The following is a 19249-nucleotide window of genomic DNA, read 5'->3' as shown; positions in this document are numbered from 1 at the left end:
GTTCATGTATAAACATCGCACACAGACAAAACAGATTAGAAGATGTTCAATTTGGTCAAATATTAAACCCAATGGCAAACTATGGCTTTTATTTCGATCTGAACCAAATCGCACACACTCATAAATATCAGTCCCTTAAACCTGTCTGATTCTTTTTTAACACGATCCATGAATTATACTCTGTCCCTCAAACACCACCATTCCTCACCATAATCCATAATGTGGCAGATGACTTTCATGTAAATACATATTTCAAAACCTTTTTCTTTTAGATTTCTTGTAAATCCTTTTAAAGTTTTTAAATCGCTGATTGGGGGATGTGTTGGTGTAAAAGTCCACTGAGCTTCTCTGTTATGTGGTAAACAGACTGGGTTCTTCCTAACCAACCAGAATCATCTTTGTTTTTTCTTGTTGAGAGCCATTTCTGCTTTGATGTTGTTTTACAGTTTTGGTTGAGGGACAGGGTTAGAGAAAGAAATATGGAAAAATCTCACAATTTTAATCTTAAAATCTGGGGCCAACCCCTCGATCCAGCTCTTCACCAAAATGTATTGGTTTCGTCCTTGTGTCACATTGCACCGCACCACAAACTTTCATGAAAATCAGTTGTGTAGATTCTGCGTCATCCTGCTAATATATGAGCTCCTTGGCAGGGAGACAATCGGCATCACTATTCACACCCTCTCTTTAACGCTAATTAGTTAATAAGCATTACTGTGAGATTTCTGTTCTGCTGTGAGTTGCTGCACTTCACAAACACAGTGTTTATCTGTCCATGTATCACTGGAGCCTGCTTCATTTTACCATCCCTCTCTGTTTTTCATTTGGTTCAGCAAGTGCCTCTGAAATATTTACACAGAGCCTGGCAGAGTCAGAGCGACGTTTCTACTCCTATTATTAAAATACATCCTTAAATAATGGATTTAAAAGTCAAAATCTTTATGGATTCGGCCAAGATGATCATCAGAGACGTTTTGTTAAAGTAGAGCGAGAACGTGGAGAGGCTTTGTGAGCACAGCCCTGACCCTGATCCAAAGTACCAATGTCAGATTGCCCTTAATCTGATCATCATCTGCAGCCTGACTTCTTGACACAGTAATCTAGAAAGTCGCACAACGCACTGTCGCACACGTACAAAACGGTCTTGACAGTGTTACACCAACCACACAACCTACTGAAGTGTTTGTTCACTGTTCGGCTTGACTACAATACATCATTGTGTTGGTGATGCTGTTGTTATTGATAGCCAAGAAGGGAGATAGAGACATGATATAATAAAGTATGACTCAGTCACACACAATCCCTTCGGTTTCATGATGAAGTAAAACACTTTTCACACTTGTGACTTCTTATTCTTCAGGAAAATGTGAATGGCGACAAATTCCTCCACATAAACACCCACAGGACAAACAAGTTCATTTTTTCATTTTAATAGGTTGATTATTGGAACAGTTAATTTGGTTGCAGTTATTAATTTTGACAGTGAGTGAATTCTGTGTATCATGGAAAGTGGTGAATAGTGTAACTCGGCACCGGCGGGGGTGTCCTGCTTTCAAAAACGTAGACGAACATGAGGTTGTTACTTTCGAAGAGGAAATCCTGAAAAGATCTAAGAAAATGCAGTTGATTGTTGAAGGACAAAATAAAAAAAAGGAAATTGAAGAAATGGGTCAAGTGGTCCATTTACATGGCAGCTTGTGCTTTTTGTGCCACTGAACATTGCTCTCTGTCCCGCTCTTCTCTCGGCACCATTACCGCTCAGTCTCTCTTGGTGTCCTAGCAGCATGCCTTTCTTCTTCGGGCTGTCATACCCAGGGAGCACTGCCACGTGGTGACTGCAAGTCTACTCAAGCTTGAAATCTGAGCCCATTATGTCAACAGATGTTACTGACTGAGAGGAGCGCAAGCGTGAGAGGAGGAAACATAAAGAGGTGAGCAGAGGGAGAGGAGAGACGCCATGTATAAGAGCGATCACATAAGATAAATAAATTGAAGAGAAATTATGAATTGTCAAACAAAAAAATTGGGTGATTTAAACTGGGATTATTTACAGTAGATGAATCTCGGGTGAATATTATTTATTCTCTGCCAAAGAATTTGACAGGAAACAGACAGGATTTGCATGTAACTGTAAATTTTACTGACGTATACATCAACAGGGCACTTGTCAAAACTCAAATAACACACACTCCCTGGAAGTAACACTTTGGAAAATAAACAAGACCGACATGTCACATCGATGAATGAGGTGAAAAAGAACAAATAGTTTAAAATGGCCAGCCTGGACAGGGTTTCCAAGAACATGTACATCACGGATACTCACTGGCCTCACGAGTTCACCAACAGCCGACAGTAACGCACTGTATTACCGTGACACAATTCTTAGGTTTTATAATAGCCAGAAGCAAAGACGTGTTTGAGTTGAGAGGCAGAATTCAGGTTCATAGACAAAGTGCTCTTGGTGGAAGGAATTGTCAACAAGACACCACAGCACACAGCACATAGAAAGAAAGCAGCTTCTCTTACAAACACTTTATCCCGTCGTGGAACATTTGCGTGAAACTGTGGGAAAAAGAAAAAGCACGGGAGTTCAGTCTGCTCTGATCAAAGTTCGTACACAGAGCAAACAAGGGCATTTCAATTGGACCCTGGCACAGGTTTTGTTATAGGCGACAGAGTGCGATAGGTTTAAACTCTGAAATCAGTGACTGGTCACAATGGCAGGTGGTTATCTCACGCTGAGTGTTGGCCCCGGTCAGAAGTGCAACATCATTGCTGTCTTTTAGTTGTAGAAACTCCAGTCTCTCACAAACACTGCTGGACAGCTAGTGCATTGGATTTACTTTACTACTTCCTTTTTCTTCTTGGCAAACTGGATCTACGTCTCCATACACGCATTTCCCTTTAAGTACGTTCTCTGTCTTTCCTTCTGTCATCTCCGATCCCCCTCTCATACGATCTTCAGCAGCAGCTCATAGGTGGCGTTGATGATCCCCCAGGAGAGGATTGATCGGTGGTAATTGAGGTGAGCCCCTCTGTAGAGCATGGCCACGCTACCACCCCTCTCTCTCCACACTGTCAGCAGAACCTTTCTGCAAGACTGGAAGGGTCCACCAACCTGAGACTGGGCCCGGGACTTCACCACATTTAATGGATAGAACATGATGCCCAGGGCGGACCCCAGCACCCCTCCACACACAAAATCATTCACCATGTGACCGACCCGGCTAGTGGCTTCTGGGAGCTGCTCTTTAATGGGCCCCCGGAGCCCAAAGAAGAGCACATTGCTAGGGCTGTTACGGAGGAGTATGGGCACGAGGCCCCGGTAGCACTCTCTGACACCATACTCAGTCAGAAGTGTCCGGAAGGTGTGGGCTGTGTTGTTGAAGCGGCCGTGGTGCCGATGGTCTTGAAGGAGAGTCTGCACACGCTCAAATGGCGTCAGGAGGGCCTCTGCGGTTCCTGCCAATGCTGCAGCAAAGCTTCGTGTGGCCAGCTCCGGCACTCCACTGCTTTGAGCCCGGTCCAATAAGACGCGAGAGAAGTCCTCGTACAGGCCAAACATGATGGCCACCGTGGTGCTCTTCTGGAGCAGTGGGGGCAGCAGGCCCCGGTAAAGATTCCTCAGCCCATCCCTCTGGAGCTGTCGCACTGCCTCCGTGGCCAACACACCGTGCAGTTGCTGGCGGAACAGCACCTTCTGGATAGGGAAGGTCACCATGATATTGGTAAAAGCTGCAATGGAGCCACAGACATAGTGCTTCCCTTGATGGCCCAGCGTAGCACTCAGAGCCCCAGTAGGCATCATGGAGCGGCCTCCTTTAGAGAGGGCCGCCTGGGGCTGAGGTGTCCGGGCTGACTCCGAGTCCATGGTGCTCACAGCCATGGGAGACTCAGTGCACCACAGCCTGATTCTCCAGCATCACGTCAACAGCCCTCTCTGTAAAATTTGCACCTGTGAGTGTGAGATAGAAAATATCAGATACATACACTCATTTTCATTGTTTTTTTTTAATGTATTTTACCTCCACCAAGGTGGTTATGTTTTCATCTGTGTTGGTTTTTCAGCAGAATTATGCAAAGACTGCACAGAACATATTCAATTTTGGTGCAGATTTGAATCAGGGGACAAATACAGGAGGTTTTTGGTTTCAATTTCTTTAACAATGTGATTTTCAACATTTTCATAATTCTCCGAGAATAATTAATGGATCTTCATAGAAATTGCCCAAGCAGATTGAACCGTTTACTTCCTTCTTTATATTTGTTCAAAAAAGACTGCCCCCACTGGCAACAGATAAGAGCTGTTACACAACTCAATGTGTTGACACGTGTCAGCCAGGTCATGGTGTGGTAGAGCACAGCTACAAGTGACAGAAGACACCACCTTTAACAATTTAATGTACATCACTAAACAATGCAAATTGAGTATGATGGTGTTTTATGAAAAAGTTATTTTTGAGGTAACAAAACAGCAATAATTAATCTCTGCTCAGATTAAAGCAAGAATTTCCGAAGTAAAGTATTTAAATACACAAAGTAAATAAAGTAAGTTCTCGAGGAGTTGTCTTAATATAGAGTGAGGAGGAGACAGTGGTGTCAAATCTGTGAGGTCATTCAAAGGTCGCAGGACGTCAACCAAAATATCTCTTCAAGAATTCCTACACAAAGTTTCAAGTGAGTAAGACCAAACCTGAATGAATGACTTCTGATGTGTAGGGGCCTGTTGTGGAATTTACAAGTGGCCACGTTTACATAATAAAGTATTTAGGAGGTACAGGTATTTTAGTTAAATGTTGTGACTTGAGTGAGGAAATTGCTTAACCAAACTACATTTGCCAGATTACATTCACAGTAACTTAGCAGAAAAAGTGTTTTAAGAGAACATACAAGTCAATAAAACATTCCCGAACTGTTACAACTCCGATGATCACTTGCATTATTGAAACTTACAAGTTAATATGAACGTTGTATGTATACTACAGTTGTTCCTTTAGATAGTGAAGTCTGAATAATGATTTCACAACAGTTTGAATGAAATCAAGAGTTTTTCCATTGTGGAAAATGAGCACATTATGATACTGACACTTTGAATAACATGTTAGATCAAAAAACAGCTTCCTCATTAGGAAATCCGATCATTTCCAAATAAATACTTGACAGAACACGCCCTCTGCGTGCTGCTTCCTGGTCTGTCGGGCGCGTCGTGTCAGGCTGGCAGTCAGTGGCTTCATACACACAGAAAAGCCCTGATCTCACTTACAATGACACAAAGCTACACAAAAAGTAACCGAATGTATGAGTAGTTAAAGATCCAACCTGGCACCTCGGGCTAGCATGTTCAGCTCAATAGCTACACTCAAGAATACTTGGTTAGTTAGCCAACATAGCTAGCTCGACAGTGCTGGGGCCTGCTAGGTTGTGATAGCACCACTCGAGTCAGATGTATGTTTAGGTGAATGACAGAGGGGCTGACGTGATACGTGATGCCACCATGCTAGAGAGAAAAACATTAGCATGCTAAGTGGCTAACATTCTAAACGGGACCAGCCCCGGTTGCTGACTGATGATCGAAGACGAATCTGAAAGCGAAACAGCGTCTCGCGGTGTTTTTGGTCAAACAAGCGACGGACCCGTAAAGTGGTGTTTACCTGCCGTGTTTACCAGTCGCTGTCCTGGCCCCGGGCGTGTGTTATTGTTAGGGAATCGAACCACAACTGTCTGTAGGTCGTGTCTGCGGATCCAACGACAGGTGACCGCAGCAGTAAAGCGTTGGAGCATGCGCAGATAGCAGAGTACATGGATGAGGGAGGTAGCCGGATTCATGGGAGGTCGTTTCACATGTAAATACTCAGTCAGCTGTAATGTACGAGTCGATGAGTGGATGGTGTGAGCTGCTGAATCACATCAGAGTTGTAGACGCACAGTGTGGATCAAGTAAAACGGCCAGAAACGAGCAGTTCCGCGTTGTTTTGATGCTACCAGCTAAACACTAGCCGTAAAGCAGGACGTGGTAGATTTTACGACTCTGGTGTGACATTATCACAGCGCTAGGAGGAACTGTGTCGGTATATGAAGATGTTGGTGTGAATGAGAACATCGTCAGGTCTTTTAGCCTCTCTGGTTTGTTCCATATGTTTGTTATACGTGAATAAGATAATTGTGTTAAAGATTGGGAGATCCGGTTGTTGAACGTTTTTAGCAAAGATGTGCACAGACAGACTTCTGCAGAGCTAGCTAGCTACCTTCCGCTAGTTAGCCGTATTGTGGCACTTTGGCACAGAGACGCTGTGCAAGCGCAACGAATAACACGTCCACCCTGGTTTGAGTACACAACCGTATCTGTTCCACTACAGCCTGAGCTGCGTGTGTGAGCTTCGTCTGACGTCTCCGGCTGTGAAGGCTTGATTCATGTAAACATGTCAGCGCAAAAAGACTGCGAGTTTCTGGTGAGAAGAGCCCGGGAGCTGGTGTCTGATGATCCGTGCGCGGCCAAAGCCTGGCTCATCACAGCCAGGACCCTGTACCCTGCAGACTTCAACATACAGGTAACACTACGCTTCTGCTCTATTCATCACTGATCCTACTACCAGCTCAGCTGCACGTATTCCTTTAAATGTCTCTGCACTGTCACATGTTCAAATCATGAGGATCCTCTGTTTGGTTTCACAGTATGAAATGTACAGCATTGAACGCAACGCAGAGAGGACCGCCTCTGCAGGGAGACTCCTGTATGACATGTGAGTTCCGGTGTGATTTCTCTATGTGAGTGTCCCTTCCATGCCTGTGCTCAGTGGCTAATGACTCCTCCATCCTTCAGGTTCATCAACTTTCCAGATCAACCCACTGTGTGGCGGGAGATCAGTGTCATCACAGCTGCCCTACGCGGTGACTCTCAGGACAAGCATGCACAGTTTCTCCGAGGTGAGTGGAGTTCAACTCCGTCACACCACATGAAAACAGTGTATATCGTCACAGTGAGAGGTCTGATAATGACCCTGTTCACTCCGTGTATTAACATCCGTCCTGAGTGGCCGGCGCCAAGTACAGGTCTGAATGCCCCCAAATGAGTCCTGAGCACACCCTGAGATCTGCTCACTCAAATCCCATTACATGTCACATTACCGTAACCCACGGTCTATGACATGCTTCTCAGTGTCCACAAGTTGATTTGTTTATGGCCACCATCTCAGAACCAGCAGGGATCACCACATTGATCGATACCTTTGTTAAATTGGTATAGTTTTTCTTCATGGTAGAGCTGCACAAGATTCATTCAGCCCCTCCTGACTATTGACTCTCTCCATCTTGCTCGCTGGGGTGAACGCAAAAATGACATTGGACACATCTGTAAACTCATTTGGACTTAGCAAACACAACTGCCATACATGTGTATTTGCATATGGAATGGGGAAGGGAGATCTAATCACAGGAGTAGTCACAAGAGACGCGTTCAGAAAGCATTTTGACCAGGTGTGAACAGGGTCAGTCAAGTGTGAGAGGCCGTGTCAGGTGGAGCAATCACAAGATCGTCCATTTTTTATCTCTTATCATGTGTTTGTCGTCTCAGGACTTTTTGAGACACTTCCCGGCCGTGTGCAGTGTGAAATGCTCCTGAAAGCCACCGAGCAGTGTTTCAACACATTGGAGAAGGCAGAGATGCTGCTGCTTCTTCTGAAGCGCTTTCCTGAGTCTGTGGTCCAACACGGGGTAAATATAAATATGGAAACTCTTCAATTTTGAAGTTTGAACTGAGATTAAATCAACACCGAACAGTCAAAACTAACTATCTGCTGTATTTTTTAGGTCAATTTAGGAGAGACGCTGCTGGAGGCGGAGGTGTCTGAGAATGTGGAGACTCCCGTCAACTGCTTCAGAAAACTGTTTGGTCAGTGAAACACATTTTAAAACCGGTTGTTTCTGATTCATTTGAAAACGAAAATACTCATGCTATATGTTTCTTTTACTATTACAGTGTGTGATGTCCTCCCTTTGGTCATTAACAACATGGACATGCGCTTGCCGGCCAGTCTGATGCAGAAATACATGCTGAAAGCAGCTGAATTCTATATTGGTTATGTTACCCGTGGACCCTCACCTGATGTACAGATACAGGGTAAGGGTAAGACACTCCTTGTGATAACCCAGTGTGATCATTTTGAACATTGAGATTCATACTTGAAATTTTTTGTAAAATTTGTGTTCATTATTTCGTTCTCTGCTCTTTCTTTTCAGGCTCTCAAGAAGCTGGATCGCTGAAGTCACCCAACATGTCCCGTGGCTCCCAGCGCTACGTGATTGATGGCCTGTCTGAAAAGTCTTCAGTGGTAGCAGAGCCTTGGGAGCGGCTGTTGGATATCCTCACTGTGGTTGGAGCTCGCTGCGAGTGGCAGGGAGACAAGGGACAGAGGTGCTCTTTCACTCTGCCTGTCAGTCACTCACTTCTGTACTTTAGGGTTGTTTAGCCAACATGAATGCAGCCTAATACAGCAGCTCTGGAATTCATTCTACAATCACTACTGGTATAATAATCAGTTTTTGTTTTAAAGAGGCGTTGATTTTACTTAACAGACATTTTCGAGGCTTTAGTCTTTGGTCCTGTTGAACTCTATTGTGTATATGTGGATAAATCATTTAACCCTAACCCTACCAGGCCATTGAGAAGCAGAGCACCCCAGAATATCTATTAATGAAATATATTTAAAAGGCAGTGGATATGTTTCAGTACGGTAATATAATAGATAGTAGTGTAGGAATATAGAAAATGTGCAAATAGTAATAATCTGATTAAAATAAACAATTTAGTACGTTGATGTTATGAAAAAAAATACTTGACACCATCTTGTATGGGTCGTTCACACATCTTTTAACTCAAGCCTTCATTTTGATCTTAATTACACACATATAAAGTTTATCTTCACTATATCTTGTATGTGATGCTGTCATGATGACAGAATTTGTCCACAGACACACAGAAGGACACACAATTACTAGAAGAACTTCAAACTGCCTCATCCCCTCCACAGTATTTGTCCCCAGGACGACATTTTGCCATGATCACATACACCAACCTTCATTGTCAAAATAACACTACTAGCTATGGCGGCAAATAATCAGAGTATTTGTTGTGTCTTTGTTTTTGCGTGTATGTGTGTGTACTAGGACTTATGTGGACATGCTGCTGAGGGTGAAGGAGTTGTGTCGCTACCTTCCTAGTCTGGAAGGAGAGACTCGGTCCCGCTGCTGCAGCCAAGTGGTCATCTGTGCGGCACTCGTCCTCTTCCGCAGCGCCTTTCTCTATGTCTCATCTGTACAGCCTGCACTGTTCCAAGGTCAGCCGCTGTTTCTGCAAGCACAAACATTTCCCTGTTTGCGCTTTTTACTCTATCTCTCTGGTTATGCCCCTCTGTTGTGTTTTCTATCAAAGGTTCAATAATCAAATGATGTGTTTATGTTTGGCAGCCGTGAATGCGCTGAGTTCGGGGCCATGGATCCTTGTAGAGGACTTGAGTTCGGTGTATAATGATTTGGAGCTGGAGAGGGGAGCTGTGAAACATGCACACAAGAAACGCAAACTGGCCGATGGGAGAGAGAAGACAATGGTGAGATTAGATCAGAGATCAATTAGATGTATTTTTTTGAAAAGCCAAAGACGGATAACTTTCACAAAGAGGTTATAGTATGTATCTATTTTCATGTAATTTGCATTGTGTTACTATGCATATGTTTGTGTGTCACTGTAGAGCTCAGATGACGAGGAAGGGTTGGGAAAAGGCCGCGGTCGACACATCATAGTAACCAAGACTGAGATGCCCAGCTGGTCAGAGACTCTGGAGAGCTTCCGCACAGCGAGGGAGAGCTGGGATCTGCTTCACTCCCATGACGGCCTGGAAACTGGTAAACACCTCTAATGTGTTTTTTGTTTGTGTTTACACATCCACGCAGGGTCCAGTCACCCTGTCACAGTGTCATAAGGTGGCAACCACAACAAATTCAACAACAGATACAGACGTTTTCTCTCTGTTTTTAGATGTTTACTACTGTGATATATTCTCTCTCTGCAATTCTCTCTCTAAAATGTCTCTTTACCTAGCGGCTCCTTTAAAATACAAAAAACTGGAAAACAGCACAAAATGCAAATGCTCTGCAGTGTTGAAATAAAATATCATAAAATGAAGAGCACCAGATCATGCATGACTACATGACAACAACATGAATAATTTAACTGTTTGTGTAATTTTGACAGAGTTCAAGAAGATCTGTGCATCTTGGAAGACAGACAGCTGGTTATGGTTCAGAATATTCCTCACTGACATGATCATCTATCAGGCAAGAAAATCATACACTGTTTGTGACAAAACAACTGCTGCATCTGTAATGTATTTGTTCTCATTTTACATCACTTTATTTGTCACTGCGGGGAAATGCAGCAACATATGTTTGCAATGATTTCTCTCTCCCTCCCTCTTCAGGGACAGTACCGTAAGGCCCTCTCTAGCCTGCACCAGATGGCTGCAGTGCTGCAGCCTCAGCCAGGGCAGCAGAGCCCCTCGGGTCAGGTCAGTCTGGAGCAACACAGGGCCCTCATACAGCAGGCCTCCTGCCACTACGCACTGGGAGAGTACAGGGTAAACACACACACACACACACACACACACACACACACACATACACAGACACACACGCGTGGATTGGAAGGATTCTTTTATATCTATTAAATCCACAGCTTACCCAAAATACATTATATTACACTTCAAATTGCACAGAAATTCTGATAATATAGTATCTCAATTAAAATGATTTAATTCACTTCATCACTTTCATCCACTTCATCACTGAGCTGTTGTTCTAATACTATACTGTTGCTCATACTTTATTGTTATGTGCATATTTGGGGACATATTTTAGGTTCAGTACATTCTAACATCTGCTGAATATAGCACAAAAACCTGATGCTCTTTGGACCATGCATAAAAAATGGATGCATAACACTAACTGGCCTGCAGGTGGCCTTATAGTACCGATATTTACAATTAACTTGTCATTGTAAACATTGTGACTATCTGATATTTCATTAATTTAGTATTTTACCAGATTTGTTACATAGGTGCAACGTTGAAGTCTTTAAAAATGTTATAAGTTTTACCTGAAATGTGCACATACCTGGTCATCAATGATTTTCAGAGAAGTTTTTGGTCTAGTAAAGTGATACCATAACACATGAGCCTATACATATAACGTGCCTACAACAGGATTTAAGATGAAATATGACAAATAATAGCAAACAGTTTTAATTAGATTGGATATGAAGTTTATGTGATATTCCTGCCCTGTTTACAGTTGACATGTAGATTTTGTACCATATCTGTTGATCAGTTGGCCTGTGAGAAGCTGCTCGATGTTGTGGGTGGGCTGAGTCCCCCAAACCAAGAACCATCAAAGACCCCAGAAGATCAGGGGAGAGTCAAGGCCAAAACGAGGAAAGGTAAACACTTACCAGTTTTGTAAATCAATGGTCATGTGACAATTCTAACTTGTGAACAGCTTTTACAAACTGATGTCTAATTAAATTTTTGTTTTGAGCGCAAAATGGATACATATTTTCATTTTTTATATTTTACAATTGTATGATAATACATTTTTGTGATTCAATACTACTATAATACAATGTTTTCAGTTGAACTGTGTGTTCTGCATATTTGTAGCAACAACCTTTAATCCCACAATGATTTAAGATACAGAGGTCAAAATAGAGACACTGATTATCGAGTGACACAGTTATGTGTTGCCAGATAATTCTATAATTTTTTTTCTCATAACTAGGCAATGACCTGCGATTGCTGCCCTGCACCAGCAAAGCTGTGTTACCTTTCGGTCTCCAGCTCATGCTCGCCTGCTTCAAGGTGCCTACTCTACGTCTGTGGAGTTTATGATTTCTTTCGTTTTATGGTGGTAACATATGCACTACTTGTGCTCGTGCATTTTTTGATACCGTGTACATTTAAATCTTTGTCTTTTTTTGGCCAATCAGCTCCGTGCCTTCACAGACAATCGTGACGACCTGTCCCTCGGCCACGTGGTGGTGCTCCTGCAGCAGGACTGGCCACACGGGGAGATGCTGTTTTTAAAGGCGATGGATAAAATCTGTCAGCAAGGCGGTTTGCAGTATGAGAATTTCTTCAACTATGTCACCAGTATCCTTTAATTGTAACTACTCTACAACTACTAGAGTGGATTTATAAATAGTACATATACACTAATAATATGTGGTCTCGTCTTGGATGTTAGTTTCCATGAGCTCATGACTCTTGCCAGATATTGACATGCTGGAGGAGTTTGCATACCTGCGTACTCCAGAGGGAGGTAGAATTCAGCTGGAGCTGCTGCCCAATCAGGGAATGCTGATCAAGTAAGCGCCTCGCAGACACATTCCAGCTGGCATCGTGACTCTGCACACTCCCGTTCTGTTGTGTTTTTATACAAAACAGTGCTATTGACTGATGATCTAAGTAGACATGGCCTGTGGGGAAGTTTGTTACTTAGAAATGAAACTGTTGGTAACGGAGCGGGCATTTTCAACAAAAGGGGTCTACAGTTAAATAAAGCTTCTTTCAAGCTCCTTCATTCAATGCTGTAGAAAGTTAAGACTCTTGAATGCACCCTCACTGACTGAGAGTTGTTGAATGTTGCTCTCCCTCAGGAACCCTAGTCCCGCCTTGGGGGTGGAGTTAAACACCCTACTACTACAAGGGGTGCAGGCGATGGACAGGTACCCCAGGCCCCTCCTCCCAGAGTCCCTCATTCCTCCCCCACACCAGTCACCCTTCCTTCATTTCCCAACCTCAAGGCTTGTCATCCCCCCCAGTTTTGGTTTGGGCCTGTCATTTTACATCAAGAGTTAGACGTTCTTTGATTTCCTGTCGGCGTCTGTTTATTTGAGCCATTGCTCGTCTTTCTGTGGTCATTACTGTTGTCGATGTTGTTATAGTTGTTACACAAGGATTATGTTGGTCTTTTTGTACAGCTGATTTAGTTTTTTTGCTTTTCATGACACTTGGTAACATTTCATTTGTGGACATGTTTTATGTGGTTTTTATTTATGACTGTGAAAGATTTGTTGTATAATAATCTTGACTGGTTGATGAGCGTGAAAGAGAAATTTAGCATTTTGTCTTCATGACGTTGTCTTTACCGCATAGGTCACCTTTCTGTGTCTGTGACAAATCAGCTCATAAGAATACATTTCTGACCATGTGTATGATTGTGTTCATCTTTTTTCTTTTCATCATTTTCACTTCTACAGACACCACACAGTGACGCGGGGAATCACCAAAGGAGTGAAAGAGGATTTCCGTCTGGCCATGGAGAGGCAGGTGTCGCGTTGTGGGGAGAACCTCCTGAGCGTGCTTCACCGTTTCTGCATCAATGAAAAAATCATGATCATCCAGTCTCTTCCTTGACTCCTGGACTCTGACATTTGACTCTGTTCGTAACAGATATTCAGGACACAGATTTAATGCAGCTGGACTGACCTCATGACCTTAGCAGCTGTGGATGCTGTCTCTACAAAAGGATACATCACTTTTAGCTCTCGTCTCTTTTTCATCTTTAATTGTACTTGAAAAGTTGTCTTGCCTTAAAAGTGGATCTATCTTTTCAAAAGCAGAATGTGCATCGTTTTCCTTTTTACCACAGTATGTGCTTTTAACCACATTTGAAGTGGTTTAATCATATTGTGATATTTTCTGGATGTCAGTGTTGATAAAAGAATCACGTGTTTTTTTGATATTGTCTGTTAATGTTTATTGTTTTAGTTACAAACCTGATCAACTTGTTAGTTTATGTAAATGTCAACATTAAATGTCTTTTGAACTGTTCCAAGGAGTTAGCATGTGAAGTGACTAAATGATTTAAATCGTACAAACTTAAAACAACAGTTTGTCTTCAGCTCGCAGACAAGAGTGTATAAACAAACGAAACAGTGTCCCCTCTGCTCCTACGATTTTACTCCTATGTTCCCTCTAGCAAACTTCCTCTGCCACTTTCGTACTTCTTCTTGCAACTTCCTTTTCCTCTTTTCCTCTGCCCTGTGCAGTCACTCTATCTCTGTGACCGGTGCGTTGGGCAGGTCTGCCTGTAGAGCAGCTCTGAGGTTCACCCAGAACAGCCTGTGCTTGGCCCTGTCCTGTGGCCACTCCAAGTAGGTGTGCCGGCCCATCATGGCCTTCAGCTGATAGTACTTGGATGGGATCGTGTATTGAGGCAGCGGCTCGAGCAGAACCAGTACGATGCTGTCGGATCCCCGGGAAAGGCGCTGGTGGCTGGCGAAGTACAGCTCGTAGTGACACCAGTCGCTCTTGACAAAGTGAGCCGAGAGCACAAACAGGGAGCGCCTGCTTTTCTCCACGCAGCCGAGGATGTTCTCCACAACTGTCTTTCCAGGCACAAAGTGTTTCTCATGAAGGCAGATTCGGAGGCCTCCTGCAGGACCTTCAAGGTTGGGAAGGAGGGAGTCGTGCACCCAGTCGGTGTCGTGCTGGCTGTAAGACACAAAAGCATGAAACTCGACACCGATCAGGTCCTCAGGTCGGACTTGTCTTGTTCTGGCACGATGTTTGGCTCTGGTCCACTGCCAGATCATCCCCATGTACCAGGGAATGTCTAAACGATGGCACAGGGTCATAACTACCAAAATCACTACCACTGCTGGGCACAAGATGGTGGCTGCCAGGACGCCAACATTGCAGGTGATCTCTTGAATCCAGATGTCTTTCAAGATGGTGTCTCGCACGTCCTCTGGGTAGGTGCAGTAATACTCCCCTGGCCAGCGCAATAATTCAATCCCTCTGTGACTGTTCTTCCTTTCAGATTCGATGCCAAGTCGTATGAAACTCCTCAGAGCGCAGGTGCAGGTGAAGGGGTTGTAGCTGACGTCCAGGGTTCTCAGCTCGGGGCAGGTCTCCAGCCTGTTCACAGACGGGGCGTGGAGGGAATTTGACCCGAGCAGAAGCTCGTTCAGTTTAGGGAAACCGTCACACACAGGCAGGTCCCGCAGCCGGTTGGCGATCAGATTCAGAGATGTCAGGCTTTCCATTTTTAAGATGGATGACGACACCACAGAAACCTGGTTGTTCTGGAGGTCCAGCGTCTCTATTCCTTTTGGTAGACATTTAAAAACAGAGTCCGTGAGACGGTTGGAGGACAGAGTCATATTGGTGATGTTTGCTGGCCACACGCACTCATCTATACCCTCGTAATAGAGGGAGTTGAGGCTGAGGTCAAGATGCTGCAGTGATTTCATGTGTTGCATGCGTTGGCTCAGCAGCTGGAGACTCTTGAGATTGTTGCTGACCAGAATCAGTTTTCTCACGTTACTGAGAGTCTGGCACTCAAGAGTTTGCTGTTCCTCCACCATGGAGAAGATGGTGTCCGATAAAGCACAGTAGGAGAAATCCAGCTGGAGCATTGGACTCTGTGACTTTGGGCAGGTCATGTGAATGATTGGAGACTCTGTGATTGAGAAACTCTCCACAGGCATATTGATGAAGAAGTTGTATACGGCCTCCTGTGAGAAAAAGAAAGACTTCACCACAATCCTTCTACTCGAGACGGATTTCATTCTAGACTTCTGGGTCACCTTAGTGTCTACATAGGGCAAATTATACAGGCTCACATCAGAGCTGTCCAAATGGGTGATAGAAGTTTGCAGAATCACATTGACAAAGTAAGTTAAGTCGTACCATTTGATTGATATGTTGGTGAGATAAAGATGAGAAGTGCGGATTTTTACCCTCTGGCTAAGCTGCTCAGTAAGTTCCCTGTAGCCACCAGTCAAATTCATCAACTCCACTTCGTCAAAGAATGACAGAGCATCAGAATACAAGCCACCGTCCACGATCTTACTACTGGTGGAGGCTATCTGAAGCCTTTGAGCGTGAACGTCCTTCAGGCTGCCTGCCTCATAACCCAGCTCATCCCCCAGACAAAGTGTAAGTGTTTGCAGTTTCTTTTCAGCGATGCTCTTGAAGTCACCCACACTGATGTTTTCTGCCTCAAGTGCCAATCTCTCCAGTTTCGCCAGGGAACGGAAAGAATCCCCCAGTGTCATTGTGACGAACGAGTTCCAGGTCAGATTCAACAACAGGAGATTTCCTGTGTGCAGGAGGTACTGCTGACCCGACAGGTTCCTCAGCCTGTTGTGGGACAGGTCCAGATCCTCCAGGAGTGGAGTGTTGAGGAACGTCCCCGGATCTATCCCCTCCAGACTGTTCCAGGACACATTCAGGCGCCTCAGGAGAGTGGTGTTTTTAAAGTCTCCTTGGTGAAGTTGCCGTATGTGGTTGTGTGACAGATCTAAAAACTCAACCCCCGGTGGCAGGTCTCTGGGGACAGAGGGGAGGTTCTGGGACGAGCGGTCCACGCTGCTGTCAGGTGATGTGGCGAGAGAGGTGAGCTGCTGGAGTCCCGCCAACATGAGTGCCGCCCAGAGGGCCTCAGTCGCCGGCCTCATCGTTTTCCTGGACAACAGTAAGGAGAGAAATCAGTGTTATGGTTGATCACCTCACAGACTTTATGTAAAGTTATTGTTTTTTCTTCCCTCATGTGACCTGCGGCCTCTTCTGCTTGGACATAACAGGAAGTGTTTTCTTTGAGAATAAACTGTCAGTGATAAATTTAGAATTATGCTCTTCCCCCTGTCAAACACATATCACAAATGTAAGTATCCCTTGTAGGCCATGGATTTTATTTTATATAAATTCATCAATAAATTCCTGTTTGAATTGGAGGGATCAGCATTGTTTTTGATAACTGACTCCAACTTATATTTATAACATATATATATATATATTTAATTATATATTTGGATATGGGAAGCACCTTTTTTTATATTGAGTTTGTATGTGTGTCAGCTATTTCATATTCAAATTGATCATTTAAAAAAACTGACATTTCTATCAATAGCTTCCATGTCATGTGACCCACTGACTCCAAACTAGTGCAAAAATAGTATTACTACCCTAGACAAACAGGACACACCTAATTTTCTTTTTAGATTTTGTTCCTTCTGATATTTCACAAAATCATATTTCCTTTCCAATAGTTTCTATGTCATGTGAACCACTAACTCTAATCTAATACGGAATTATACTATGACCCAGGACATAGTGTTTTTTTTATCTACTTGATATGGAAACATAGTAAGTAATGTAATTTGGTGTAAAAGTTATTGTTACTTTGGCTCTGTTCTGTCAAAGGAAGAATTGTTGCTGTTTTTAAATATGACCAACAGGGAGCAGCACTGCGTTTATCACTATTGTGGCCCCTCGCTCAGGAGGGTTCCAACTCTTCACACAAATTGGTGTAATCACAGTTTGAACCATTATGATTTAAAAACCTCACCTGTCATCTGCACGTGGGCTTTTTAAGACTCTGCTATATATGACAAGAGGACAGGTCAGTTTTAAGAGACTATATGCTAGTAAAATGTAAATGTATTTATCTAATGTTATTATTATTAATAATAATAATAAAATCATAAAAACTATATTTACAACAGTTTAATACAGAGACAAACCAAAAGGGCACTAACCTGTACTGAGTTCAGATGGATTTTTCGGCCGTGTTTATAGTTTGTCGAGAGTGTAATTAGTCGCTATTGTTTCAGCTGGTGCGAATCTGTGCTCATGTTTTCAAGTCCAGAGAAATGTCAGTTGCAGAGGTTCAAAATCAAAAAGGGTGGAAAATAAAATTGAGTAAAAAGACTAACTGCAGTCGGAGGAAGTGCATCCGCTCTCTGCTGCTGTTACAGTGCAGACCAACGCTGAGGGGAACAGACACAGAAATGAAAGCAGTTCTCAGACCAATCACAGATTTCTCTCTCCCACATCCTCTATTTACTTCCCCTAAATCTGCCCTCAGAGAAAGGATTTACCGTTATCGTGAGGAGATATACGTTGAGCGAGATTATATCATCACGTGTAGAAAGTTAGATGATCATCTCCGGTTCCTATGCTGGGAAGGGATACAGAAGGTTTAAGAATTCATGTAATTAAATCTGAATAACCTGACAAATGGGGTAATCTCACTTTACTGTGCAAAACACCGGTTTGTCTCCTTTGCACTTTTTCTTTAAATGTCTTTTATGAAACAATGTATATATCCTGATGCAAACACACTGTTATCCAGTCACAATGCTGCTCAGTTTATCTGGATCATATCCTCTGAACCACAGTGACCACACTGAGGTCAGTCTGGGTGGGAAATGACTTTGTCCTAACACAACAGATTTATCCTACTGATGCCTCATCGCAGAGCGTAACCTGGGTAACTACGCTGTTTACTCTGGACAGCTGTACACACTGCCCTGATCAACGAGCACGGGGGCTTTTTGATGCAGTTTTCAAGTGACCGGGAGGCTTAATCACAGAGTGTGTACAGATAGATGTACACGCACACAATGTTTTTAGTCTGGTCCCTCTGCTTTTTCCTTGGTCCAGTTACTCACATAAGTGGAGCTAAATTGAATAAGGTCATATGAGCTGGTGTGACTGTTCTCACCTGGCGAGGTTTGATCAAATCTGGGAAGAACCGTGTGGACATGCTTCCCTGCTCCAGGCCATAAGACACAAAGACAATAGCCTGTGTGCACATCTGTATTTTGTTTTATCAGGCTGCTCTTGTTTATATTGTTATCCCCATCATGGAGGTTGTGTTCTGATCTGCGTTTGACTGAAAGTTAGCAGGATTACACAAAACCTACAGGGTGGGGTGGTGGACGGATGTGTTGTAAGTCAGGAAAGAGCCAATTAAATCTCTGTGCGGATCCATTTTTCAACATTCAATTATTGGTTGATTTCCCCTCAGAGAATAATTCAATGATCTTGATGGAAAGAAACACACACATTTAGGAGACTGATATTTACCAGTGAGTGCGATTTGGTGCAGATCCACATACAAAAATTATGATCTAGTGAATTTAAATGTACTTTCATACGGGGACTATATCTAATACATGTGGAGTGTGAACTCGTATTGGAAATGTGAGCAGAAAAAAAATCTGTATGTGTTTGTGGGACCGAAATGTGAACTACTTCTGTTATAGAGCTAAGATCAGAGTACAAGGTAATTATTGACTGACGAGCCTTCTCTACAGCAATCAGCAGCATGTTTACTGTGCGTGTGTCTGTGTGTTTGTCTTCACAAGTGTCATTTCTCTCCTTAAACATTCTTTTTGTTTTGATGATACAAT

At 43.4% G+C, this 19249-nt stretch overlaps 3 protein-coding genes across 9 annotated transcripts; 1 reads left to right on the top strand and 2 right to left on the bottom strand.

Annotated features, from left to right (window-relative positions):
- Positions 1-1414: 1414 nt before the first annotated feature.
- On the bottom strand, positions 1415-5799 carry LOC128446531 (mitochondrial nicotinamide adenine dinucleotide transporter SLC25A51). Its single transcript, XM_053429632.1, has 2 exons — positions 5652-5799; positions 1415-3955 (listed from the first exon to the last, which is right to left on the bottom strand). The coding sequence occupies exon 2, from the start codon at positions 3884-3886 to the stop codon at positions 2951-2953; it is 936 nt and encodes a 311-aa protein (XP_053285607.1). The 5' UTR covers positions 3887-3955; positions 5652-5799; the 3' UTR covers positions 1415-2950.
- Positions 5172-13877, top strand: ints10 (integrator complex subunit 10). Of its 6 annotated transcripts, none has more exons than XM_053429628.1 (19): positions 5172-5843; positions 6357-6548; positions 6673-6740; positions 6821-6924; positions 7571-7710; positions 7807-7888; positions 7976-8122; positions 8236-8410; positions 9163-9332; positions 9463-9602; positions 9744-9897; positions 10247-10329; positions 10473-10628; positions 11377-11485; positions 11824-11903; positions 12032-12194; positions 12316-12409; positions 12701-12769; positions 13304-13877. In XM_053429628.1, the coding sequence occupies exons 2-19, from the start codon at positions 6420-6422 to the stop codon at positions 13458-13460; spliced, it is 2220 nt and encodes a 739-aa protein (XP_053285603.1). In that variant the 5' UTR covers positions 5172-5843; positions 6357-6419; the 3' UTR covers positions 13461-13877. The 6 variants fall into 6 exon arrangements, with proteins under 6 accessions (XP_053285603.1, XP_053285602.1, XP_053285604.1 ...); XM_053429627.1 differs by lacking the exon at positions 5172-5843 and adding an exon at positions 5850-6123; XM_053429629.1 differs by lacking the exon at positions 5172-5843 and having other exon boundaries at positions 5850-6548; positions 7976-8116.
- On the bottom strand, positions 12898-17873 carry tlr1 (toll-like receptor 1). 2 transcript variants are annotated; one of them, XM_053429625.1, is made up of 3 exons: positions 17591-17873; positions 15791-16517; positions 12898-15565 (listed from the first exon to the last, which is right to left on the bottom strand). In XM_053429625.1, exons 2-3 carry the CDS (start codon positions 16508-16510, stop codon positions 14096-14098), a joined length of 2190 nt encoding a protein of 729 aa, XP_053285600.1. In that variant the 5' UTR covers positions 16511-16517; positions 17591-17873; the 3' UTR covers positions 12898-14095. The 2 variants fall into 2 exon arrangements, with proteins under 2 accessions (XP_053285600.1, XP_053285598.1); XM_053429623.1 differs by having other exon boundaries at positions 12898-16517; positions 17591-17872.
- Positions 17874-19249: the final 1376 nt, after the last annotated feature.

Source organism: Pleuronectes platessa, chromosome 8 (genome assembly GCF_947347685.1).
Source record: "Pleuronectes platessa chromosome 8, fPlePla1.1, whole genome shotgun sequence".
Taxonomy (NCBI): domain Eukaryota; kingdom Metazoa; phylum Chordata; class Actinopteri; order Pleuronectiformes; family Pleuronectidae; genus Pleuronectes; species Pleuronectes platessa.
Note: the sequence above shows the minus strand (reverse complement) of the source record. Positions and strands in the feature narration are given on the sequence as shown.